The 27247-nt window shown below is 38.1% G+C and overlaps 1 protein-coding gene across 1 annotated transcript; it reads left to right on the forward strand.

Moving 5' to 3' along the window:
* Nucleotides 1-12151: 12151 nt before the first annotated feature.
* On the forward strand, nt 12152-27151 carry LOC139939892 (peroxisome proliferator-activated receptor delta-like). Its single transcript, XM_071936049.1, has 8 exons — nt 12152-12401; nt 15451-15727; nt 17293-17369; nt 17882-18032; nt 18758-18966; nt 20143-20408; nt 22065-22249; nt 23170-27151. The coding sequence occupies exons 2-8, from the start codon at nt 15523-15525 to the stop codon at nt 23421-23423; spliced, it is 1347 nt and encodes a 448-aa protein (XP_071792150.1). The 5' UTR covers nt 12152-12401; nt 15451-15522; the 3' UTR covers nt 23424-27151.
* The last annotated feature ends 96 nt before the right edge of the window (nt 27152-27247 follow it).

Raw genomic sequence — 27247 nt, forward strand, 5'->3', positions numbered from 1 at the left:
TGTGTATGGTTGTGTAGTTTCCCATTGACTTTTGTATGGTTCTGTAGTTTTCCATTGACTTGTGTATGGTTGTGTAGTTTCCAATTGACTTGTTTATGATTGTGTAGTTTCCTATTGACATGTGTATGGTTGTGTAGTTTCCAATTGACTTGTGTATGTTTGTGTAGCTTCCAATTGACTTGAGTATGGTTGTGTAGTTTGCCATTGGCTTGTGTTTGGTTGTGTAGTTTCCCATTGACTTGTGTATGGTTGTGTAGTGTCCCCATGACTTGTGTATGGTTGTGTAGTTTCCAATTGACTTGCGTATGGTTGTGTAGTTTCCCATTGACTTGTGTATGGTTGTGTAGTTTCCCATTGACTTGTGTATGGTTGTGTAGTTCCCATTGACTTGTGTATGGTTGTGAAGTGTCCCATTGACTTGTGTGTGGTTGTGTAGTTTCCCCTTGACTTGTGTATGGTTGTGTAGTTTCCCATTGACTTGTGTATGGTTGTGTAGTTTCCCATTGACTTGTGTGTGGTTGTGTAGTTTCCCATTGACTTGTGTATGGTTGTGAAGTTTCCCATTGACTTGTGTATAGTTGTGTAGTTTCCCATTGACTTGTGTATGGTTCTGTAGTTTTCCATTGACCTGTGTATGGTTGTGTAGTTTCCCATTGACTTGTTTATGGTTGTGTAGTTTCCTATTGACATGTGTATGGTTGTGTAGTTTCCAATTGACTTGTGTATGTTTGTGTAGTTTCCAATTGACTTGAGTAAGGTTGTGTAGTTTGCCATTGGCTTGTGTTTGGTTGTGTAGTTTCCCATTGACTTGTGTATGGTTGTGTAGTGTCCCCATGACTTGTGTATGGTTGTGTAGTTTCCAATTGACTTGTGTATGGTTGTGTAGTTTCCCATTGACTTGTGTATGGTTGTGTAGTTTCCCATTGACTTGTGTATGGTTGTGTAGTTTCCATTGACTTGTGTATGGTTGTGAAGTGTCCCATTGACTTGTGTGTGGTTGTGTAGTTTCCCCTTGACTTGTGTATGGTTGTGTAGTTTCCCATTGACTTGTGTATGGTTGTGTAGTTTCCCATTGACTTGTGTATGGTTGTGAAGTTTCCCATTGACTTGTGTATGGTTGTGTAGTTCCCATTGACTTGTGTATGGTTGTGAAGTGTCCCATTGACTTGTGTATGGTTGTGTAGTTTCCCATTGACTTGTGTATGGTTGTGAAGTGTCCCATTGACTTATGCTTTATGCGCGTGTGGACTCCACGTTACGGACAGGCTGCAGGTGACTAAGACCCAATAAACTATTAGCCATGATTTAAAGGAACACGTTGCCTTGGATCGGACGAGTTGGTAAAAACAAAAGCTTTTGTAACCGTTTTTTACATAATGCAGATGGTTGGAAAGATGTTGCAAAAGTAGAATACAATGATCCACACAAGTTTGCCTCGAAATTGCGTGGTTTTCCTTCTACTTGTGCGAACTAACACGGTCGGTCATTCATGGGAGTCAAAATTTTGACCCCCATAAATGGCCGACGTGTTAGTCGACGAGGTAAAAGGAAAACCACGCAATTTCGAGGCATGTTTGTGTGGATCGTTGTATTCTACTTTTACAACATCTTTCTACCCATAAGCGTTTTATAAAAAACGGTTACAAACGCTTTTCAAAGACCAACTCGACCGATCCAAGGCAACGTGTTCCTTTAAACAAATAATAACAATAAAGGATTGTACACAGATGCAGAGAGAGAATAGAGATTAATTTTTATATGGAGGTGCACTACTGACTTCTAACTGTTAATTTAAAATCCGGTTTACTCATCCGAAATTTTGGGGGAAAAATCAACAGGGAGAAATTCACATAAACAAACAATCAGCGTTCCCATCAACGGCCGATTTTTTTCTTCTTTTTTTAAGTTGACATGTATTCTTTAAAGCCATTGGACCCTTTCGGTAAACAGTGTTGTCCAAGGCCCACACTTTGTGTACCACAACTTCTATATCAAATAACAAACCTGTGAAAATTTAGGCTCAATCGGTCATCGGAGTCGGGAGAAAACAACGGAAAACCCCACCCTTGTTTCCGCGCGTTTCGCCGTGTCATGACATATGTTTAAAATAAATCCGTAATTCTCGTTAACGAGAATTTATATTGTTTTGCTGTTTTCTCAAAAAGTAAAGCATTTCATGGGATAATATTTCAAGAGAAGTCTTTCACCACTGCCTTCTGTAAACCCTGTAAGTTATTTGTAAATCTGTGAACTTTTATTTTTTTTTCTTAACCGAAAGGGTCCAATGGCTTTAAAAGGCCTATATCATTTTTAGAGCACTGATCTATACAACCATCATGTTATGTAACACCCGTAGTTGCATTAGTTGCACATGCCGTGATCGTGTACTTCTCCTTAAGCCATTGGACACTTTCGGTAAACAGTAGTGCCAAGGCCCACACTTCGTGTATCAAAGTCATATATAAATAATAACAAACCTATGAACAATTAGGCTCAATCAGTCATCGGAGTCCGGAGAAAATAACGGGAAGCCCACCCTTGTTTCGCCGTTTCATGGATGTGTTTAAAATAAATCCGTAAATCTCGATATCGAGAATTGATATTGTTTTAATGTTTTCTCAAAAAGTAAAGCATTTCATGGTATAATATTTCTAAATAAATTTGTAAATCTGTAAATCTGTGAACTGTTATTTTGTGTTCTGTTACGAAAGTGTCCAATGGCTTTATAAGAAAAAGAAAGAAAAAATCGCCGGTGTCGCATGCAATTATGTCCTCTATGCAATACTATGCGGAGGACAATATTGTATAAACAATAATGTCCGCCGGACGGTTTTGCATATGCAATCGTGTCCGCCCGCACGCTACTGCCGCTTAATTCATTTGTGTCTGCCTGGACACATTTGCATATACAGTTGTGTCCCCCCCCCGTGGCAATTGGTTGTGTAGTTTCCCATTGACTTGTGTATGGTTGTGTAGTTTCCCATTGACTTGTGTATGGTTGTGTAGTTTCCCATTGACTTGTGTATGGTTGTGTAGTTTCCCATTGACTTGTGTATGGTTGTGAAGTTTCCCATTGACTTGTGTATGGTTGTGAAGTGTCCCATTGACTTGTGTATGGTTGTGTAGTTTCCCATTGACTTGTGTTTGGTTGTAAAGTGTCCCATTGACTTGTGTATGGTTGTGTAGTTTCCCATTGACTTGTGTATGGTTGTGTAGTTTCCCATAGACTTGTGTATGGTTGTGTAGTTTCCTATTGACTTGTGTATAGTTGTGTAGTTTCCTATTGACTTGTGTATGGTTGTGAAGTGTCCCATTGACTTGGGTATGGTTGTGTAGTTGCCCATTGATTTGTGTATGGTTGTGTAGTTTCCCATTGACTTTTGTATGGTTCTGTAGTTTTCCATTGACTTGTGTATGGTTGTGTAGTTTCCCATTGACTTGTTTATGATTGTGTAGTTTCCTATTGACATGTGTATGGTTGTGTAGTTTCCAATTGACTTGTGTATGTTTGTGTAGCTTCCAATTGACTTGAGTATGGTTGTGTAGTTTCCCATTGATTTGTGTATGGTTGTGTAGTTTCCTATTGACTTGTGTATTGTTGTGTAGTTTCCCATTGACTTGTGTATGGTTGTGTAGTGTCCCCATGACTTGTGTATGGTTTGTAGTTTCTCATTGACTTGTGTATGGTTGTGTAGTTTCCCATTGACTTGTGTATGGTTGTGTAGTTTCCCATTGACGTGTGTATGGTTTTGTAGTTTCCCATTGACTTGTGTATAGTTGTGTAGTTTCCTATTGACTTGTGTATGGTTGTGAAGTGTCCCATTGACTTGGGTATGGTTGTGTAGTTGCCCATTGATTTGTGTATGGTTGTGTAGTTTCCCATTGACTTGGGTATGGTTGTGTAGTTGCCCTTTGACCTGTGTATGGTTGTGTAGTTTCCCATTGACTTGTGTATGGTTGTGTAGTTTCCCATTGACTTGTGTATGGTCGTGTAGTTTCCCATTGACTTGTGTATTGTTGAGTAGTTTCCCATTGACTTGTGTATGGTTGTGTAGTGTCCCCATGACTTGTGTATGGTTGTGTAGTTTCTCATTGACTTGTGTATGGTTGTGTAGTTTCCCATTGACTTGTGTATGGTTGTGTAGTGTCCCCATGACTTGTGTATGGTTGTGTAGTTTTCCATTGACTTGTGTATGGTTGTGTAGTTTCCCATTGACTTGTGTATGCTTGTGTAGTTCCCATTGACTTGTGTATGGTTGTGAAGTGTCCCATTGGCTTGTGTATGGTTGTGTAGTTTCCCATTGACTTGTGTATGGTTGTGTATTGTCTCCATGACTTGTGTATGGTTGTGTAGTTTCCCATTGACTTGTGTATGGTTGTGTAGTTTCCCATTGACTTGTGTATGGTTGTGTAGTTTCCAATTGACTTGTGTATGGTTGTGTAGTGTCCCCATGACTTGTGTATGGTTGTGTAGTTTCCCATTGACTTGTGTATGGTTGTGTAGTTTCCCATTGACTTGTGTATGGTTGTGTAGTTCCCATTGACTTGTGTATGGTTGTGAAGTGTCCCATTGGCTTGTGTATGGTTGTGTAGTTTCCCATTGACTTGTGTATGGTTGTGTATTGTCTCCATGACTTGTGTATGGTTGTGTAGTTTCCCATTGACTTGTGTATGGTTGTGTAGTTTCCCATTGACTTGTGTATGGTTGTGTAGTTTCCCATTGACTTGTGTGTGGTTGTGTATTTTCCCATTGACTTGTGTATGGTTGTGTAGATTCCCATTGACTTGTATATGGTTTTGTAGTTTCCCATTGACTTGTGTATGGTTATGTAGTTTCCCATTGACTTGTGTATGGTTGTGTAGTGTCCCCATGACTTGTGTATGGTAGTGTAGTTTCCCATTGACTTGTGTATGGTTGTGTAGTTTCCCATTGACTTGTGTATGGTTGTGTAGTTTCCCATTGACTTGTGTATGGTTGTGTAGTGTCCCCATGACTTGTAAATGGTTGTGTAGTTTCCCATTGACATGGTATGGTTGTGTAGTTTCCCATTGACTTGTGTATGGTTGTGTTGTTTCCCATTGACTTGTGTATGGTTGTGTAGTTTCCCATTGACTTGTGTATGGTTGTGTAGTTTCTTATTGACATGTGTATGGTTGTGTAGTTTCCAATTGACTTGTGTATGTTGGTAGTTTCCAATTGACTTGAGTATGGTTGTGTAGTTTCCCATTGGCTTGTGTATGGTTGTGTAGTTTCCCATTGACTTGTGTATGGTTGTGTAGTTTCCCATTGACTTGTGTATGGTTGTGTAGTTTCCCATTGACTTGTTTATGGTTGTGTAGTTTCCTATTGACATGTGTATGGTTGTGTAGTTTCCAATTGACTTGTGTATGTTGGTAGTTTCCAATTGACTTGAGTATGGTTGTGTAGTTTGCCATTGGCTTGTGTATGGTTGTGTAGTGTCCCCATGACTTGTGTATGGTTGTGTAGTTTCCCATTGACTTGTGTATGGTTGTGTAGTTTCCCATTGACTTGTGTACGGTTGTGTAGTTTCCTATTGACTTGTGTATGGTTGTGTAGTGTCCCCATGACTTGTGTATGGTTGTGTAGTTTGCAATTGACTTGTGTATGGTTGTGTAGTTTCCCATTGACTTGTGTATGGTTGTGTAGTTTCCCCTTGACTTGTGTATGGTTGTGTAGTTTCCCATTGACTTGTGTATGGTTGTGTAGTTTCCCATTGGCTTGTGTATGGTTGTGTAGTTTCCCATTGACTTGTGTATGGTTGTGTATTGTCCCCTTGACTTGTGTATGGTTGTGTAGTTTCCCATTGACTTGTGTATGGTTGTGTAGTTTCCCATTGACTTGTGTATGGTTGTGTAGTTTCCCATTGACTTGTGTATGGTTGTGTAGTTTCCATTGACTTGTGTATGGTTGTGAAGTGTCCCATTGACTTGTGTATGGTTGTGTAGTTTCCCATTGACTTGTGTATGGTTGTGTAGTGTCCCCATGACTTGTAAATGGTTGTGTAGTTTCCCATTGACTTGTGTATGGTTGTGTAGTTTCCCATTGACTTGTGTATGGTTGTGTAGTTTCCCATTGACTTGTGTATGGTTGTGTAGTTTCCCATTGACTTGTGTGTGGTTGTGTATTTTCCCATTGACTTGTGTATGGTTGTGTAGATTCCCATTGACTTGTATATGGTTTTGTAGTTTCCCATTGACTTGTGTATGGTTATGTAGTTTCCCATTGACTTGTGTATGGTTGTGTAGTGTCCCCATGACTTGTGTATGGTAGTGTAGTTTCCCATTGACTTGTGTATGGTTGTGTAGTTTCCCATTGACTTGTGTATGGTTGTGTAGTTTCCCATTGACTTGTGTATGGTTGTGTAGTGTCCCCATGACTTGTAAATGGTTGTGTAGTTTCCCATTGACTTGTGTATGTTGTGTAGTTTCCCATTGACTTGTGTATGGTTGTGTTGTTTCCCATTGACTTGTGTATGGTTGTGTAGTTTCCCATTGACTTGTGTATGGTTGTGTAGTTTCTTATTGACATGTGTATGGTTGTGTAGTTTCCATTTGACTTGTGTATGTTGGTAGTTTCCAATTGACTTGAGTATGGTTGTGTAGTTTCCCATTGGCTTGTGTATGGTTGTGTAGTTTCCCATTGACTTGTGTATGGTTGTGTAGTTTCCCATTGACTTGTGTATGGTTGTGTAGTTTCCCATTGACTTGTTTATGGTTGTGTAGTTTCCTATTGACATGTGTATGGTTGTGTAGTTTCCAATTGACTTGTGTATGTTGGTAGTTTCCAATTGACTTGAGTATGGTTGTGTAGTTTGCCATTGGCTTGTGTATGGTTGTGTAGTGTCCCCATGACTTGTGTATGGTTGTGTAGTTTCCCATTGACTTGTGTATGGTTGTGTAGTTTCCCATTGACTTGTGTACGGTTGTGTAGTTTCCTATTGACTTGTGTATGGTTGTGTAGTGTCCCCATGACTTGTGTATGGTTGTGTAGTTTGCAATTGACTTGTGTATGGTTGTGTAGTTTCCCATTGACTTGTGTATGGTTGTGTAGTTTCCCCTTGACTTGTGTTTGGTTGTGTAGTTTCCCATTGACTTGTGTATGGTTGTGTAGTTTCCCTTTGGCTTGTGTATGGTTGTGTAGTTTCCCATTGACTTGTGTATGGTTGTGTATTGTCCCCATGACTTGTGTATGGTTGTGTAGTTTCCCATTGACTTGTGTATGGTTGTGTAGTTTCCCATTGACTTGTGTATGGTTGTGTAGTTTCCCATTGACTTGTGTATGGTTGTGTAGTTTCCATTGACTTGTGTATGGTTGTGAAGTGTCCCATTGACTCGTGTATGGTTGTGTAGTTTCCCCTTGACTTGTGTATGGTTGTGTAGTTTCCCATTGACTTGTGTATGGTTGTGTAGTTTCCCATTGACTTGTATATGGTTTTGAAGTGTCCCATTGACTTGTGTATGGTTGTGTAGTTTCCCATTGACTTGTGTATGGTTGTGTAGTTTCCCATTGACTTGTATATGGTTGTGAAGTGTCCCATTGACTTATATATGGTTGTGTAGTTTCCCATTGACTTGTGTATGGTTGTGTAATTTCCCATTGACTTGTGTATGGTTGTGTAGTTTCCCATTGACTTGTGTATGGTTGTGTAGTTTCCCATTGACTTGTGTATGGTTGTGTAGTTTCCTATAGACTTGTGTATGGTTGTGTACTTTCCCTTTGACTTGTGTATGGTTGTGAAGTGTCCCATTGACTTATGTATGGTTGTGTAGTTTCCCATTGACTTGTGTATGGTTGTGTAGTTTCCTATTGACATGTGTATGGTTTTGTAGTTTCCAATTGACTTGTGTATGGTTGTGTAGTTTCCAATTGACTTGAGTATGGTTGTGTAGTTTCCCATTGACATTTGTATGGTTTTGAACTGCCGTCCCTTTGACTTGTGTATGGTTGTGTAGTTTGCAATTGACTTGTGTATGGTTGTGTAGTTTCCCATTGACTTGTGTAAGGTTGTGTAGTTTCCCATTGACTTGTGTATGGTTGTGTAGTTTCCCATTGACTTGTGTATGGTTGTGTAGTTTCCCATTGACTTGTGTATGGTTGTGTAGTTTCCCATTGACTTGTGTATGGTTGTGTAGTTTCCATTGACTTGTGTATGGTTGTGAAGTGTCCCATTGACTCGTGTATGGTTGTGTAGTTTCCCCTTGACTTGTGTATGGTTGTGTAGTTTCCCATTGACTTGTGTATGGTTGTGTAGTTTCCCATTGACTTGTATATGGTTTTGAAGTGTCCCATTGACTTGTGTATGGTTGTGTAGTTTCCCTTTGACTTGTGTATGGTTGTGTAGTTTCCCATTGACTTGTATATGGTTGTGAAGTGTCCCATTGACTTATATATGGTTGTGTAGTTTCCCATTGACTTGTGTATGGTTGTGTAATTTCCCATTGACTTGTGTATGGTTGTGTAGTTTCCCATTGACTTGTGTATGGTTGTGTAGTTTCCCATTGACTTGTGTATGGTTGTGTAGTTTCCTATAGACTTGTGTATGGTTGTGTACTTTCCCTTTGACTTGTGTATGGTTGTGAAGTGTCCCATTGACTTATGTATGGTTGTGTAGTTTCCCATTGACTTGTGTATGGTTGTGTAGTTTCCTATTGACATGTGTATGGTTTTGTAGTTTCCAATTGACTTGTGTATGGTTGTGTAGTTTCCAATTGACTTGAGTATGGTTGTGTAGTTTCCCATTGACATTTGTATGGTTTTGAAGTGTCCGTCCCTTTGACTTGTGTATGGTTGTGTAGTTTGCAATTGACTTGTGTATGGTTGTGTAGTTTCCCATTGACTTGTGTAAGGTTGTGTAGTTTCCCATTGACTTGTGTATGGTTGTGTAGTTTCCCATTGACTTGTGTATGGTTGTGTAGTTTCCCATTGACTTGTATATGGTTTTGTAGTTTCCCATTGACTTGTGTGTGGTTATGTAGTTTCCCATTGACTTGTGTATGGTTGTGTAGCTTCCCATTGATTTGTGTATGGTTTTGTAGTTTCCTATTGACTTGTGTATGGTTGTGTAGTTTCCAAATTGACATGTGTATATATGGTTGTGTAGTTTCCCAATGACTTGTGTATGTTTGTGTAGTTTCCCATTGACTTGTGTATGGTTGTGTAGTTTCTAATTGACATGTGTATGCATGGTTATGTAGTTACCCGTTAATTGTGTATGGTTGTGTAGTTTCCAATTTGTGTGTGTATGGTTGTGTAGTGTCTCATTTGAATTGCAGACCTACCAAGTCTCACGCATTAGGTGTGAGACTCACGTAGTTGGGCTCTGTCTCACGCTCACGCTCACAGCGACCATTTTCTCACGCATTGGGGCCAGACCGAATAAGAAATAAAAATTGACGTCATGCTTTGCCAAATCGCGCTCGTGTGTACAAAAAACGCAATCTACAATGTTTGCACAATCTTCAGATTGCACGCAGTTTATCAGATTCATCATTTTTTTTGTACAAACTTTGTACAAACAGAGCACAAATTTGAAGATTGCACACGCTTTTGCTCTTCCAGCAGGTTCAACTAAATCGGGGCGGCGATTTCGAAAGGAAGCTTCTAAAACTGAAATTTTTTTCCGGGCGGGGGGTTGAGCTTCGACAAATCTTACGCATAGCTGGCTTCTGGACTTGCAGACCTACCAAGTCTCACGCATTAGGCGTGAGACTCACGTATTTGGGCTCTGTCTCACGCTCACACGCACAGCAACCATTTTCTCCCGCATTGGGGCCAGACCGAAAAAAAAAAAAAAAAAATTGACGTCATGCATTGCCAAATCGCGCTCGTGTGTACAAAAAACGCAATCTACAATGTTTGCACAATCTTCAGATTGCACGCAGTTTATCAGAATTCGGCAGAGCGCAAAACGCTTATTGTGCACAAGTTTTTTTTTCCGATTCCTTATAGCAAACTCGTTAAATACGCTCCACTAGCGAAGACACAACAGGCAGAGGGGAGTGAGCGGAGGATTTTGGACATCATTTTTAGTCAATTTTTTTTAGTTTGGAAGGAAATAATCTGACACAATCGTACCTTCACATTAACCATCAACATATTCTGTGTACCTCATGTTAGTTTTAATTATTCTGAAGAGGTTTTTGATGCATTTTGGACACAAACAAAGAAGTTGGGCGGCGATCTCGAAAGGCTTTCTAAGACTGGCAATTTTTTTTCGGGGGGGGGGGGGTTGAGCTTTGAAAAGTCTCACGCATAGCTGGCCTCTGGACTTGGCATCTCTGTTAAGCTGTCTTGATTATGGATGAATTCCGAGTATAAGGAGGGAAAATACAAATTTAGTGGGAGTACGTCAACCTGTTAGAATGTATGTGAATCTCATGTTTTTCCTTAGCCCCATAAATTGGTCAAATCCACTCGTAGCCAGTGTTCCATAATTTTAACAAACAAAAAAATCTTAGAATTTAATTTAAAACGTCATTTGTTATGGTAGTAAACTATGTCACCATTATTGTCAAATTCCATGTGATAGCATTCACTGATTTTATAAGTATAAACCTGCTATAAGCACAAGAAAATCTTGTTTAGTAAAATCAGGTTACCATACAACAATGCGTCCACTCTGTTTTCGCCAATTTTTTTTTTGCTAAGCAGATCTTCTGCTAAACAGCTTAATGGAATTTGGCCCTGATACTTTTGTCTCAGCTTTGTAAAGGCCGTTTTGGCAGCTTCAGTAGTAGTTGCGGTTGGATTGATGAAAATCCCCGTTTCTCAACATTGTCACTGGGAGTCAGTGACCATAGCTGTAGTCGCAGCTTCAACCATTGGCCCCATAACCGCAGTTGCAGTCAATGTTGATTCAGACACAGACTTGCATTGATTCAAGATGGCTGCTCTATGATATCAAGAGTTATGTCAAACCTTAGATTTATACAAAAACTGTAAGCTGTGATTTATTAAAGTTATTTTGCGGGGAATAATTTTTACTGCGATTTGGCACAAATTTGCATTACGACAAATTTATACTAAACATGTGTCGTGCACATCGATTGTAACAAACTAATGTAATAGGAAAATATATTTTTGAGTATCAACTGCTGCATTTTAATTTGTGGAGTATTTTTTGCGATTAAAAAAAAAAAAACCAAAACACCATACAGGTATAATTACAATCGTTTATAAACATTAGTTTAACATTTGGAATGTATAGGAACAATGTTTTGTATCTAGTGGATTTTTACTCCACTTTGTGTTACTACCGTATACCGTTGTTGTGATAGGTTCGTCACCACCACGTGTACCTTCATCATTATCACGTAACTAAACACATTATCAAATGCAGGATCTTCTGTCAAACTGCAGGTTGTAGGTTGAAACGTCTCGGCAAATGAAATATACACACTCATCATCAAAGAAAAACACACAACTGTGCAATTTTCAACCAAACTAAATGTTTGCCCGATCTCATTTGAATAATGGGTGTCGCGGCAGAGTGGTCTAGAACATCAAGTTCAAGTTACCGGTAAAAGTCATCGGAGTGTGAGTTCGAATCCCGTTCATGACAATTAATTTGTCTCTTTGAGAAAAAGAGGACTTTTATTTGCGGCTTTTCTTCAGGGGCGTCACCCGGGGAAGAAAGCCACCGGACCGCCACGGTAACTCAGGGAATGTTATTGGCCCAAAATGACCAGGCAAAGCACATTGGTACGCTTGATTACAAAAATAATGCGCAATGAAGAACCAAATTTAGTTGTTTAGTAAGTGCACTACCAGGTGCATGCGGCAATAAACGTTGGGGCGCCAAAACTAATGTGGCGTCATTGAAATTACAAAATCTGCAATATAGACAAGTATATGGGGTATTACTAAAGTGTTACTTTCTCTGTGGTATTACTGGAAATTCCAAAAAGGCTAACCTGGCAAAAATTGAAAAGATTTCTGAGGTTTAATGTTCGAAAACTGGTTTTAAAGAGGCTGAGAGACTTTAAAGTATTTTTTGAGTATGGCGCCCTCTTTTTCACGGATTAGATTATCCCGTAATTTTCTCCTGGAGGACTTGCACAAGTCGGGGTTATTGGGGTCAACAAAAGGAAAGTAAACACGGGTTGTAAAGACTGCGACCGCCAGTTGGCACAGAGTAGTACCCCGATCCGTACGATCCGGGCCCGTGTTTGTGTGTGTGTGTGTGATCCGTACGTCCTCCATGATTGATTGTACCTCCATGCTAGAGTGTACTGTTTATAAACCTCAATGACATGACCGTGTATATGCATTTTGTACCTCGCACAGTTACATAGTGTAGTACATACTACAAGTTACATCTAATTCTACCTCCATGATCTGACTGTGTACAACAAACATGGGTTTTTATTACCCGTCTACGGTAAGTGTATTGACTATTAGTGGACCACCCGTCCGGCTCTCATTCGAATATACATCGGTAGGCCTATACATTGCATGAATTCTACCTCCATGTACATTGTAACTAAAAAAAAACCTCAGGCCTAACCATATAATTAATTGAATAACGTCATTATGTCGACCCCGTACTGTATGCGTATGTGTAGGCATCATGTATGTACAGCGTGTATCTGTGGTTCACGTTTGTTTCAGCAGAATCAGACCATCATGTTTTATACTATTATAGCGCTATCTGGCTGTAGTGTAGGCCTAGCCTACATACATTGTACACTGTGACATTGTTAGTCATTTTGTGTTTAGTGGGGTCATGGTGGGCTCAAGGAGACTCGAGCTTGGTGACTGTTTTGTGCTAGACCATGTCAACACAGTCGTCATATAATATACAGTGTTGTCTCAGTTCAAAAAAAGGGAATAAAAAACAGGGGCTGTATCGTCATGATCATGTGGCTGTAAATGCTATGAACTCTCACCCAGTTATAATAATAGATAAAAACGGAGACAGAGGGCGTGCGTGCAGTCACTGGGTGAAAGGTCATAATGTCGTGTACAGTATGGCAGTCACAGGCCCGCTTTAATCGCGATGACTTCCTCTCCTTTATAACTTGATTTACTTGTATTGTATTGAAATTGTATTGTGTATATGCATTTAAGGACTACATTCGTGATTAGTAGTACATCTGAAACATTTGGCACAATACAAGACAATCTCGGTCTCTGCTGTAGCTAAGTTGGGACTATGGTTGGGGCAAAGACACTGTGATCGTTAGAACCGTTGCAGAAATTGTACAATACATATAAAAAAAAGAAAATAAATTAATTTAAAAATAAGAAATAAATATATAGGATTTGAGGCATTGCATGGTGAGGTATCAATATATATAATATAATTAATAATTCTACTACAACTGCGGAGTAGATTGTTCGGGTGTTAGGGAGACTTCTCAGTTCTGAAAAGAACTGTCTAGCTTATTAACAATATCACCTGGGCGGATGGTAAAGAAATAGGCTGAGTTACAGAAAATAAGTATAAATCAATGTAATTGAAATCCGTTATTATGATCCATTCGTTAGTTGTTCAATTAATTGTTCCTTTTGGAGTTCCGTAAAGTCTAAAAAGACCATTCTGAGTTGACATAATGATGTATTATTTACTAGATTTTACTTACACATTCAAGTCAAACAAAATTAAAGTATCAAAGTTCAATGGGATAATATAACAGTTAAACTGCCGGGTGATATTTTTGTTTGGATTTTGGGCACCTTTGTTAACAAAAAAGCTGGGATAACTCTTGTGGTGTTTATTATTCTCGTGTAGCCTTAGAGGACAGCTATCAATGATACAATAATAACACTTTCAGATAAAAGATCATGCATTAGGTTTCATCAAGCAAGGGATCTTAACGGATAAAAAAACAAAAAAAACAGCAACACACATACTGTTGAAAAATCATTCACAGGCAACAATTTGATTTGCCGTTGTGCTACCACGATCTCAACCAATGGATATATAAAGGCATCGGTACATTCAAGTAGGCCTATACTAATTATACGAAGTATACAAGAGCTGGAAGTATAAACAGGCCTATACATACAGATAGATAGACGAGTTTTTTTTTACGTTGTTAGAAATTAAAGCAATTGGACACTTTCGGAACAGGAAAAAAAAATCACAGATTTACAAATAACTTACAGGGTTTACAGAAGGTAATGGTGAAAGACTTCTCTTGAAATATTATTCAATGAAATGCTTTACTTTTTTGAGAAAACATTAAAACAATTATCAACTCTCGATATCGAGAATTACGAAATTTATTTTTAACACACGTCATGACACCGCGAAACGTGCAGAAACAAGGGTGGGTTTTCCAGTTATTTTCTCACGACTCCGATGACCGATTGAGCCTAAATTTTCACAGAATTGTTATTTTATATATACGTTGTGATACACGAAGTGTGGGCCTTTGGACATTACTGTTTACCGAAAGTGCCCAATGGCTTTAACAGTAAAATAAATAGTTTATTTTAAAACTTGGTATCGATAAATTTTGCGAATGTAACGAAATCGTAAATGGCAATTGGTAATGGTCGTTTTGTGTTCTGAGGATTTTAAACCACTTTCGGGTTTTTTAACGCTAGTTCGCGGCTTTTAAAAGTTCACCATCTAACACACACACATATCCTATATCCAAAGTCGGTCAACACTGTTTCAAATCGAACTGTCTTTCAGAGCCTACTCTTTATCAAGTCAACGTTTAGTCCAAAGTATATTACGCAGTTCATAAGTTCAAAAAATAGTTAATGGCCTGACGTTTCGACCCTAGCAGAGTCTTTCTCGAAGGCTAAATGACAACACAACAAACATGAACAGGTAACTAATAAGTGAAACATAAGCAGTGAAGTGGAAATACATGAATGGGGTTAGAAAGCATACAAAAAAAAAGCAAAGAGGGGTAAACAATGAATAGGGGGACAAAAAAGGGGGGGGGGGTTGAAGGGAAGGGACTGGCTTGACCACAAGCAAGAAGATGGAAACACAAAGGACAACATCAAGGGTGGGGAGGTGGGGTAAAAAAATAATCAATTGGTGAATGAGGCCCAGGCTAAAAGGCTGTGGGGAAAAAAGGAGACGGCAAAACAAAAGGTTTATTAGTCGTTTCCTTCTTGGATGTTCAGACCATGGGGTTGAATGGTATGGAGGCGTCTAATCCAGAGTTTCTCCCTACTCAAACGAACAGTCTCTCTGCAGTTCATAAGTTGTGGAAAATAACCAACAATACTATACTGTTTTTAACCACCCGAGCGATCTCCAAGAGTATAGATACATTTATAAGATTGAAATCGTAAACTTGCAATTTAACAGATCTTAGGCACGATGTTAAATTCAAGTCGAAACTGTTGGAAATAGTTATTTCATTCAGATTCAAGTTTTTACCACCTGAACATTTTTGGTCTAAAGTGTATTATGTATCGTTCATAACTATATAATTTGTATCCTGTTTTGTTCACACCAGCGATCTCCAAGAATATACATTTAAAATAGTTCAGCTTGTAAACTTGGGGACCAGGGACTATTTATACATAGCATGGCGGTGACCATAGAAGACTACCGGCGTACTGAGGCAGACCTAATTGTTACTGCTCGCCTACAACGCCATCTTGAACAAGAAAATCCCTCAAAGAAAGCAAAATCAGAAGACGTAGATCTTCAAGAAAAGGGTGGCTCTGAGACGGCAAGTTACCATTCTGATGACTCGGCCGAAGACAGTAACAAAAGTTTTACTTATAATGGTAAGTCACAAATATAAACATTAACATTAGTCAGGAACAGACATCAAAGCATTGAATAACTGATGAAAGGGTTGTGATGTGTGGGGTCAGGCATCAAAATAATCCATGGCACTCACGGCAATAGACCTTTATCATGCTGCCTCCATCTTGGTTATGTTCCTCGCATCGAATAACAACAATGAATGCTAATAATATTTTTGCAAATAGGAACCAGACTATTTTATTCTTCCAGCCTCGGTTTGGTAACATTGACGCAAATTGGAGAAATTCAAGATGGCTGCACCATGATAAAGGTCTATTGGTGTGGTGCCCACTGTGCTTTTGGTCTGGTACCCTGTGCAAGGCCCATGTAAAAGTTCACATTTTCCTCATAGAGGTGTCCCATACCAGTGATAAATTGATGTGCCCCTACAAGAGCGAAGGTCAAGGCCTGTTAAAGGTACATGCATGACAACGGTTCACACATCGGTGTATTGTCGAACCAAAATAGTGAAACAAATATTGATAAAGATAAAATCAGATAAAGAAATTGCTTTTACGCCCTTTTAGGACAGTTATATCTTCGAGAAGTTAAAGAAAATTAATCATAACGGCTCAAAAAAGATCAGATCTTGGAGTGCGTTTTGGCGACCCCAACCAGAAACATTGGTCATCGGTTGAGCGTTTTCGTGTGTTCGGTTGATCACGGTGATGATGCGGTTCAGACCAACCGGTAACCGACTTGGGGACTCGGTTGTGCATTGGTTGGGGTCACCAAAACGCACTCATGACTTCACGAACTTTGTAGCAGACACATGGGTGTTAAAGGCACCGGACACAATTGGTAATTACTCAAAATAATTGTTAGCATAAGAAATTACTTGGTAACAAGCAATGGAGAGTTGTTTAAAGTATAAAACGTCGTGAGAAACGACTCCCTCTGATATCGTAGTTTTTGAGAAAGAATGAATTTTCCACTAAAATATTAATTGAATTTGATGCCGAGACCTCTGAATTAGATTATATGTAAAATACTGTACAGCGTTTTGAGATTTTTTAATTTTTATGTAAGACGCTATAATTATTAAAAATAAATTATTATTAATTATTATATTATTATGAGGTCCCGAAATTGAGCATCTGACAGCACACAACTTCGTGTGACAAGGGTGTTTTTCTTCCGTTATTATCTAGCAACTTCGACGACCAATTGAGTTCAACTTATCAGTGGTTTGTTATTTTTATGCATTTGTTGAGATACACCAACTGAGAAGACTGGTCTTTGACAAGTTATCAACAGTGTCCAGCCCTAACCTGAAAAATAATTTAGGTTTCATTTTATAAAGTCACACCATTGAATTATCCGGTTTTGGTCACGTTATAACAAGGTTGTCAGGCATGAGAAAACAAGATTTATAATTTTGTAAAAAAAAAAAAAAAGTCCCAAAACATTACTTCTGAAAACCAAAACGTTTTAGAGAAGATTCGCTGCCAGGATTTGAGATAAGTTGATTTTGAAATGAACCATTTCGACACACAAAAACGTTCATAGGTTGTTATTTCTAATTATGTTATATTGTTTTCAGAGATAATTCGATGTCAGATTTGCGGTGACAAAGCGTCAGGAATGCATTATGGCGTTTACTCTTGCGAGGGATGTAAGGTAAGTTCTAAAAAGTTATTATTATTTTTGCCTTACCGTTGTCATAACCCAAGTACAGTATGCAGTCACAATATGCAATAATATCAACAAACAGAAGCTAGACTACCAAGTTCAGGTGTTTCCTTTCAGCCTAGGTTTGATTATATCATTGCTTTTTATAGAAACAAACCAAAATCAAAATCAAGATGGCTACACATTAATTGTTTCCTCTCAGTTTTTGATAGACGGAATCATTCTTTGGAATAACAGTTTTAATAATAAAGGTCATATCATTGCAAAGGACGGGAAAGGGAAAAGAGGTAGACAGAGAAGGAGATGGTGAGATGGCATCAGGGTGTATGCAGAAACAACATGGACCAGAACTGCAAGAAATAGAATGGCATTTACACGAGGAGGGCTACATCTTAATCCAGTTGAACACACCTATGATGATGATGATCATCATCATTGCAATTCCGTTTACGATGGATTCATGTAACAAAATTCATAATTTCAACTCTTTATTGTTGTAGGGATTTTACCGGCGGACCCAACGTATGAAGTTGAAGTACAAACCTTGCCCATATTGGGAAAGTAAACCTTGCGATATTAACATCAAATCTCGTAATAAATGTCAGTATTGCCGATTCCAGAAGTGTGTATCTCTCGGCATGTCAACTGGAGGTGAGTTTATTGACTATGAATCGAATAGAATCGATAGTCAGTTTCGATAATTAATACTTGACTCTCATTATCAGTTAAGTTGATGATCAATATTATCAATGATTGAACGTTATTATCAATCATGATTATCGAACTAATATTGCCCCACGTGAGGAAGCATCTCTACAACACTTCAAATCTAGGGTGCGCTTAGATTTGACAAGAGTTTCTTACTTACAATTTATTTGCGAATGGAAAGAACATTTTATTTTGTTAATTTTATTTATTTGTTTTAATTCTCCGGAGAAAGCAATAAAACAAGCACAGGCCGCCCATGGAAGGGCAAAAAAAAAAAAAAAAAAAAAAAAAAAAAAGAAACTCATCAAACAAGATGTGCCCTTGTCCATCCCAATCTTACCCATGTGTTATGTCTGATTTGAAATGTCACACAACCGATTGCAGTGATTATTATTTTTTTTTTTTTCGTTCCTTGTTTGTGACTTTTGACAAAACTGAATCATGGTATCCTTGGACTGAAGTGGCGAAAATTATATAAAATGCTTTAAAATGATTTAATATCTTTAAGTAACGCACTGGTATGTAATTTTTCGGCTATAATTCTAATAAGATTCCATTTAAATTATTTTAAATGACAGACACTTATACCTCTTAAGATTTCTTTCCAGTCTAAGTATTGGAGAAGTTTGATGCCATTTTAATAGATTGATGTTTTTTGTTCCCAAAAGCCGTCCGCATGGGTCGAGTCCCCCGCGCCGAAAAGGAAAAACTTATTCACGATCTGGAACTAATTAAAGACAACTCACTGCTCTCCGAGACTGATGAAGAGCGCCATCATCGGCAATTTGTGGACAGAATTTATGAGAGCTACGCTGGAATTTTCGAGGGCGAGAAATCCACGGAGGAAGTTGAAGGTTTTCGGAAGTATGTTCATCAGGTATGGTGTACTTTAAGCTTCGTTCAAAGCCTTTGGTCAACGCTTTTCAATTATTGCTTAGCAATATGAATCAACTGTTGAGCCCAGATGCCATAGCTAGTTACCACTTTTTGATGGGTCTTTAGACATAATTTTGTCGGCTCAATAAAGATACAGTAGTTTGATTTCCAGCAGCTCATTATTTAGACATCTTCAAAGACCCTCTCACTAAACACTTAAAGGGTCTTTGTACTGTGGGAAGGACAAAAAAAAAACCACAATTTCCACAGATTTACATTAAACTTACACAATTTGAAGATAATGATAGTATAAAGCTTCCCTGAAAATCTTACTTGCTGAGGTGCTGTAGTTTTTGAGAAATTGATGAGTAAAATGTCATGAAAATAATGTTCGTCTCTGTGATCATGAGACGAAAATTATTTAAAGACCTGCTTGAACGAAAATGTCAAGTCATAAATTTTGCTGAAATTCACTTAAAATGTTTTCAAAGAATAGGGTCATATGACTTTAAAAAGATTTCAATCCGCTCAGGTAGCTGATTAAGCATGTAAAAACGTATTTACTAATTTCTCAAAAACTACAGCATCTCAGCAACTAATATTTTAAGGTACGCTTTCTACTATTATTATCTTCAATCCGTGTAAGTTTGATGTAAATCTGTGGATATTGTGTTTTTGTGTTACAAAAAGTACCCCCAAATAAGCCATCTCGTCCACACAATGCGCAAAAGGCGGTGTCATAGTGTCCCGAGACATGTTTTTGACGGCTTAATGTACAGATAAACTGGTAACAAAAACTACTGAGTTTAAGTGGATACGTTTTTACAAGCTTAAACAGCTACCTGAGCGGAACAATTTGCAATGGTGTAAAAGTTTAATTTTTTTTCTTCACATAAACAAAAAGTGTTTTTGATTTTTGTAAGAGAATTACCGATCGAGTATCTTGCCCTTTAAAAGTAATATCGAGTCTGCTGACAAAAGGAATCAAGTTTGTATTTAAATGTTGTGTTGAGTGTTTAAAGCCATCAATATTTCTCAAGATAATTTGCAACGGTTTCCGAAGTTCTGAACAAGTTTTCAGACAAACAAAATGTTGTTGTCTTTGTAAGACAATTTTACTGATTGCGTGTCCTATACCCTTTAATGTTAAACTTCGATTTTGTGATTGCCTTTTAAGGACATGGATGTGACATTCCCAACGGGTGTTGTCTTCACCGTCAAACCACTCGGTATCTCGGAGGAGCAGCTCAACGGTAAACCCAGAGAGCTGACCAACCCTTTCCATATCAGCCGGCACATCTCGTGCGCATCTGAAATCGGTATCCACAAGACGGCCATCTTCCTGAAGAAGATTTCCGACTTCCGAGCCCTGGGGGCCAACGATCAGCTTATCCTCTTCAAGGAATCTTGCTTTGAAATTGCACTGATGAGCAATGCTGAGAGGTACATGCACTTTAAGTAGTGTTTTTTCTTATAACAGAAGTTTTGGTCCGTTAGTTTTTCTCCTGTCGTTTTGCTTTGCTCCGGTAGTTTTGCTACGGTATTAAAGCGTTAAGAAGGTACTTTTTGTACGACACGAAACACAAATTTCCACAGATTTACATTAAACTTACACGGTTAAAAAGATAATGATAGCAGAAAACTTCCCTTTAAATATTACTTACTGAGATGCTGTAGTTTAGAAATGAGTAAAACAATTTCACGAAAATAATGTTCGTCGGACATTATTTTTTAAGGATGTACACGGGATTTACGCGACTCTCCTGAAAACATTGCTTTGTGATGGGCACATTTTTTTGCAAAAACTTGAGAGACTAATGAAGCTTACACTTTCACAAGTAAATTATATTACATACATCTTCATTCACGGTTAGTAGGGATTCATGTCATGGCAACAAACTTGATTTTTAAAAGGTATCAGACCCTTAAAGGCAGTGGACACTATTGGTAATTGTCAAAGACTAGCCTTCACATTTGGTGTATCCCAACATATGCATAAAATAACAAACCTGTGAAAATTTGAGCTCAATCGGTCATCGAACTTGCGAGATAATAATGAAAGAAAAAAAAACACCAATGTCACACGAAGTTGTGTGCGTTTAGATGGTTGATTTCGAGACCTCAAGTTCTAAATCTGAGGTCTCGAAATCAAATTCGTGGAAAATTACTTATTTCTCGAAAACTATGGCACTTCAGAGGGAGCCGTTTCTCACAATGTTTTATACAATCAACCTCTCCCCATTACTCGTCACCAAGAAAGGTTTTATGCTAATAATTATTTTGAGTAATTACCAATAGTGTCCACTGCCTTTAAAAATAAATGTGGTAAACTATATAATTATGGAGGTATCAGAAATTTTTGAATGTTGGTTCTCAGAAAAAGTGTAAAACAACACAAGGAAATAATGTATGTATAATCAAATTAATTGACTCAAATAGTATTTTTTGAAAAAACCTGTTACCGATGACATTGCTTACTAAATAGCCAACCAGCTGCTTCATGCAGGCTTAACATGTATAACACTGCATTATAAACAATAATCAACTAGAATGAGGATGGCAATGTGCACATTTTGTAAAATTATTTTTCTCTGCAAAACTTCCTGAGCTGAATTTGCTACATTATCAGTGCAAAATGTACACCTTTAAAGTAATAATAAAAACCTCAAAGTAAATGATACGGAATGCTGACGTATACTTAAATGCAGTGGACACTATTGGTAATTGTCAAAGACTAGCCTTCACAATTGGTGTATCTCAACATATGCATAAAATAACAAACCTGTGAAAATTTGAGCTCAATCGGTCATCGAACTTGCGAGATAATAATGAAAGAAAAAAAAACACCCTTGTCACACGAAGTTGTGTGCGTTTAGATGGTTGATTTCGAGACCTCAAGTTCTAAATCTGAGGTCTCGAAATCAAATTCGTGGAAAACTACTTCTTTCTCGAAAACTACTCCACTTCAGAGGGAGCCGTTTCTCACAATTTTTTATACTATCTTCCTCTCCCCATTAATCGTTACCAAGTGAGGTTTTATGCTAATAATTATTTTGAGTAACTACCAATAGTGTCCACTGCCTTTAATTATTTTTACAGGTACTACCAAGGGGTGCTACATTTCCCAGAGGATAATACCTTCGTCCATGAGCACAGAATGGAGGTTATTCTATCCAGGATGGATATCCAACGACCCAAGATCAAGTACTTCGTTAAACTTAACACATTGAAACTCAACGGACGAGAAAAGGCTCTCTTCACAATGCTTATACTTGCTGCACCAGGTGAGATCCTCTTTAACGTCTTAGTTTTTAATTAAGCCAAACATACAATGATATGTATAATGTTTTGCTCAATGAAAATTGTGCCTAGTGGGGGAAAAAATGACTTTGAAACAAGTCAGTGTTTCTTGTCCGATGGAGATACCAAAATAGTTTATCTTAGCATGTTATGTGGTATAACCTACGCATTAGTATCAATATAGTGCGCCGTATAAATACCGCTTGAAACGAAGCTGCCTACAGAATTACAGTCTCATAGTAGCTCACTCTTTGAGATGTTATTTGAAATGTAGACCTCGGATCAATAAAACGGACTGTAAAATATTGGCATCTCCAAGACTCTGTAGTTTGAAATCTTTACGATCCTGTTTAGTAGCTTGAATGGTTTAAAGTTAGGCTACCTGTGGGTCGACTTCACGAAGATAGTCTTAACGTAGGACTAGACCTAGGACTCTTTATGAGGTATTAAAAACGTAATGCCAGTCCTAAAGGTAGGACGAGTAAACTTGTCCTAACTCGAGATGAAACTAGTTTTAAACATCTTTTGGAAATCCACCGGGAAGATCAAACGGGAGAAGTAATTGATGCTAGACTTCCTTGTTGATCACAAAAATTAGACAAATACTGTTGTGCTTAAAATAAATAATAATTATTTTGCAGATGTATACTTCAAAAAAGGGACACAAGTGTTTGACTCTAGGAAGAACTGGGCTTAAATATGTCCTGTTTGAACAATTGAGACTTCAAAGAAACAAAGAATCAATAAGATGATGTACAGAGAAACACAGCAATGAAAAGATGAAAGTTATTTCTTTGAAACTGTGTAGAGTAAGGTCCTTCCAAGTAACTTTTTTTACAACCAAACGATAATACCTTCCTCGAATAACACTACTGTACTTTCTTTCCGTCTAATGCTGTTTCAGACCGGGAAGATTTGGAGAACAAGACGGCAGTGGAATTATTCCAGAACCAGTTAGTCACCGCTTTTGCCAAGGAGCTAGCCAAGAACCACCCAAACAAGAAGAACTTGTTAGCGAATACCATTAATCTGCTTACACTACTTCGTGACGTCATGCCAGAACAGATCAGTAAACTGAACGCAATCATCAAAATGTTTGATGGAAAGTTACCGGTACAGCCAAGTCCACTAATGAAAGAAGTGTATCGTCTCACGTGAGGGCGGGCTTCCTCTTTTGTATAGATTATTCAAGTTGCTACTAATAACGATTTTCAAAGGGATTATCGGTTTTTAGAACCGTGCCTATAGGTTTCCCTATTAACCGTTTCCTTTGTGTTTCGGAATGGGGGCAAAGTTATATTCATAAAGTAGTGTTCCAACTGCCAGCACGCTATATTCTGCAAGCATAAGTGTGATATAAAACTAAAGGTATCATTTATATCGCATCGGTGTTTACAAATAATATTGATGTCTAATGCCACCTAAGCATTGTGTCACCCCGTTGCTTAAATGCACTGGACACTATTGGTAATTTCTCAAAATAATTGTTAGCATAAATCTTACTTGGTAACGAGGATGGTGATAGTATAAACCATTGTGAGAAACGACTCCTTCTGAAACGTAGTTTTTTGAGGAAGTAATTTCTCACTTAAATATTTGAATTGAATTCGACACCTAAGTCGAGGTCTCGAATTCAAAGCATCTGAAAACACACAACTTGTGCGACAATGGTGTTTTTTTTTCTTCTTCCATTATTAGAAGTCTCGCAATTTCGACGACCAGTTGCGCTCAACTTTTCACAACTTTATTATCTAGTTGAGATGCACCAAGTGAGATGACTGGTCTTTGACAATTTATTACCAAATGTTGTGTACAGTGCCTTTAGGTGAGTGCTCTCCGTGTTATGTGCACTAACAGCTCATTTCCGGACTTAGAGAAAAAGAGACAGAGTTAAATTTCTTATTTATTGAGTTAATAAGTGTCATGACCGGGATTGGAATCCACACCCGATGACTTTGTCATTAGAACCCCGAGTCCAGTGCACCATAACTCCGGGCCGCGGCATATCAGGCTACCAATTGTGTACACATGGTCTACAAAGGGATCTACCGTCCATTTCACCAAACTCTACTTTACTTGGGATTAATATAAGGACTAATGACGAGTTAAGTTCAATATCCGAAGACGTTAGGACGCATTGAACCCATCCTAAGTTAGGACGGGTTATAACTCGTCCTAACTCAAGATAAGATTAATTCTAGCGTTTCGTGAAATCGGCTGCAGGCAATACAATTGTGTATGCAAATGGACTCGAGCCTGATACTTCACGTAGGCAACGAAGGCGATTGCCTCTCCATACCCGTTGGTCATTGCCTTGGTGTCCTTGAAATGTTCCAGTACAAAATTTACAATTGACAAAAACGAGGCACATCAGGCCTGTAATAGAGCAGGGGCCAATTTCAAAGAGCTGCTTAAGCAAAAAATTGGTTAAGCACGAAAATAGCTTGCTTATTTTACACATGCTACTGGCCAAAATTTCATGCCATATACATTGCTTGTGACTGGTATTGAGCCATTGTTTACTTAGCATAACAATTGAGTGGAGTCTTGGCCGGTATTCTGATTTGACTAAGCATTGATTATTTTGCTTAAGCAGAATTTTGTGCTTAAGCAGCTCTATGAAATTGGGCCCTGGTGTAAAGGTACCGTTGCCGAAATCGTTTGAATAAAGATTTTTGTGTACATGGGAATTCGAAGAAAGGCTAAAATAACACAGGAGCAAACAGTAAAACATAGTCAAGGAAAACTGAGCACTATAGTAGTTTACCGTACAATAATTATGTTACCAGTTCCCTGCTTTATGTTTTCCTTTGTGAATGGTCAACAGCAAATTGTGCCCTTTTCCAAGACACAATTCAGCCCGTGTATACCGTTTGCATGGCCTTTAAAGTAAAGCATTTCTGACCTGATGCCTGTTTTGATTTTCCTGTATAATACGCAGCCACAATTATATACTACAATTTGTAAATTTAATTTAACCACTTTCACTTCCTGGGAGGAACTATTGTGATTTGTATTTATATAACGGTTGTTTTTCGAGAGAAGTTACCAAATAAGCAGTTCAACCGAATGATTTAATTTTACGAACGGCGATACGTTCGTGACGTAGTGGCACTTAAAGGCACTGGACACGTTTAGGTAATTGTCAAAGACCAGTATTCTCACTCTGTGTATCCCAACATAAAAAAAAACAAACCTGTGGAAATTTGGGTTCAGTTGGTTATCGAAGTTGCATGAAATAAATGAGAGAAAAAAAACACCCGTGTTGCACAAGTATGTGCGTTTTCAGATGCATATTAGAAGGCTTCAGCTGAAGTCTTTAAAAGTGATAAATTAACCCCCTTTAAAAAAAACAAAAATTCAGGGGAGCCGTTTCTCCATTGTGTTTAACAATCAACAGCTCTCAATTGCTCGTTACTATGTAAGTTTTATTCTAACAATTTTTTTTTTGAATATCCAATGCCTTTGAAACATGCCTTTTTGTATTTAGAAGATTACTCAATTTGATAAATAAGAAATGTACTGCACGGGATATGTTTAGTTTAGTCACTTTTTAAAAATCACTGCACATGGAAATACAAAGCAAAACAAAAACCGTTGAATAAATCAGTAAAAAAGAACCTTGGTTTTCCTGTGTTCTTTAAAACTAAAACCGTGAGGAAGACCTGACCTACATACTGCCTTCAGTATTTGGATCACGAAACAGTCTCAATGGCAACCCTTCATGCTTCACGACATAATTCTTTATTCTTTAGAAGTGTAAATGGGCCCAGTGTGAAATTCTGGACCCTTTAAAATATGTGTCACTCAAAAAGAAATCTTAATTCTTTGTAGTGGTGTGGTGATACGCTTAATCCGTATAGGCGGTATACTGTCTTATCAATAGTGTCAATCGGTTCGATGAAACGGCAAATGTAGGGAATAAAATAAATGCACAAGTCAGGCGAAACAATTATGGAATGGCTTCTTCATTCTGAGTGGGTGGGTGCGGGGGGGGGGGGCTTTCTGGATTACGCACATCCTCGTGACATTAACATATTCAACTGAGTTGTATACGAGTAGTGACATATTCGTGCAACAGTCTGGCCTATTTATCAAAAGTTAATTGCACATAATTATTTGATTGATTTTCCCTGGACCATATATAACATGGCACTATTGGTAATAATACCTCAACGCCTTAGCATGGCGATGTGAACAACGGATTTATTTGGGGGCAGTAAGCGCATAAATCTATATTGGCTGTAGAAACATAGGGGAATGACCAATATCCAATATCGATGTACAAGGTAGACACTCACTGTACAAAGCTACGGGAATGTCCAATATCCAATATTGATGTTCAATGTAGACACTCACTGTACAAACCAATGGAAATGTCCAATATCTAATGTATAAAGCTAACCTTACTATCTTCAGAAATCTGTGAGTTATTAAAAATGTAATACTGTTAATGGTGTCTAGGAAAATTACTTACTCATTGTATTTTCTCTAAACATAATAAAGGGGTGAACTGTCTTTGTGTTTGCGAAAGTCAAATCATGTCACCTTTCTAATCAAATAGGCCTAGGGTTAATTTTGCTAAGTAAAATTTTCCTTGGACATTATTTTAACGGTGCCTTTGCACAATTATTACGATAGTTAGGGAGAGTGTTACTGACTTAATCCCACTGATATAGGCCTTTGCCAAGTTACAAACTTAATTGATTATCTTTACCAGGAAAATAAATACGGACAGGAGGCACCCCTCAAGTTATTCTATGTTTGTTTTCAACGATGTATTGTATTCGAGGGTTTGTATTAAAGGAACACGTTGCCTTGGATCGGTCGAGTTGGTCTTTGAAAAGCGTTTGTAACCGTTTTTTATAAAATGCATATATGGGTAGAAAGATGTTGTAAAAGTAGAATACAATGATCCACACAAACATGCCTCGAAATTGCGTGGTTTTCCTTTTACCTTGTCGACTAACACGTCGGCCATT

Source organism: Asterias amurensis, chromosome 7 (assembly GCF_032118995.1).
Source record: "Asterias amurensis chromosome 7, ASM3211899v1".
NCBI lineage: Eukaryota > Metazoa > Echinodermata > Asteroidea > Forcipulatida > Asteriidae > Asterias > Asterias amurensis.

Excerpts from the sequence above, each read along its gene's own strand:
- LOC139939892 (XM_071936049.1), top strand. The coding sequence starts at position 15,523 with ATGGCGGTGACCATAGAAGACTACCGGCGTACTGAGGCAGACCTAATT. Across the intron at positions 15,728-17,292 it reads CAAAAGTTTTACTTATAATG|AGATAATTCGATGTCAGATT; the intron begins GTAAGTCACAAA and ends TATTGTTTTCAG. Across the intron at positions 18,967-20,142 it reads TTCGGAAGTATGTTCATCAG|GACATGGATGTGACATTCCC; the intron begins GTATGGTGTACT and ends TTGCCTTTTAAG.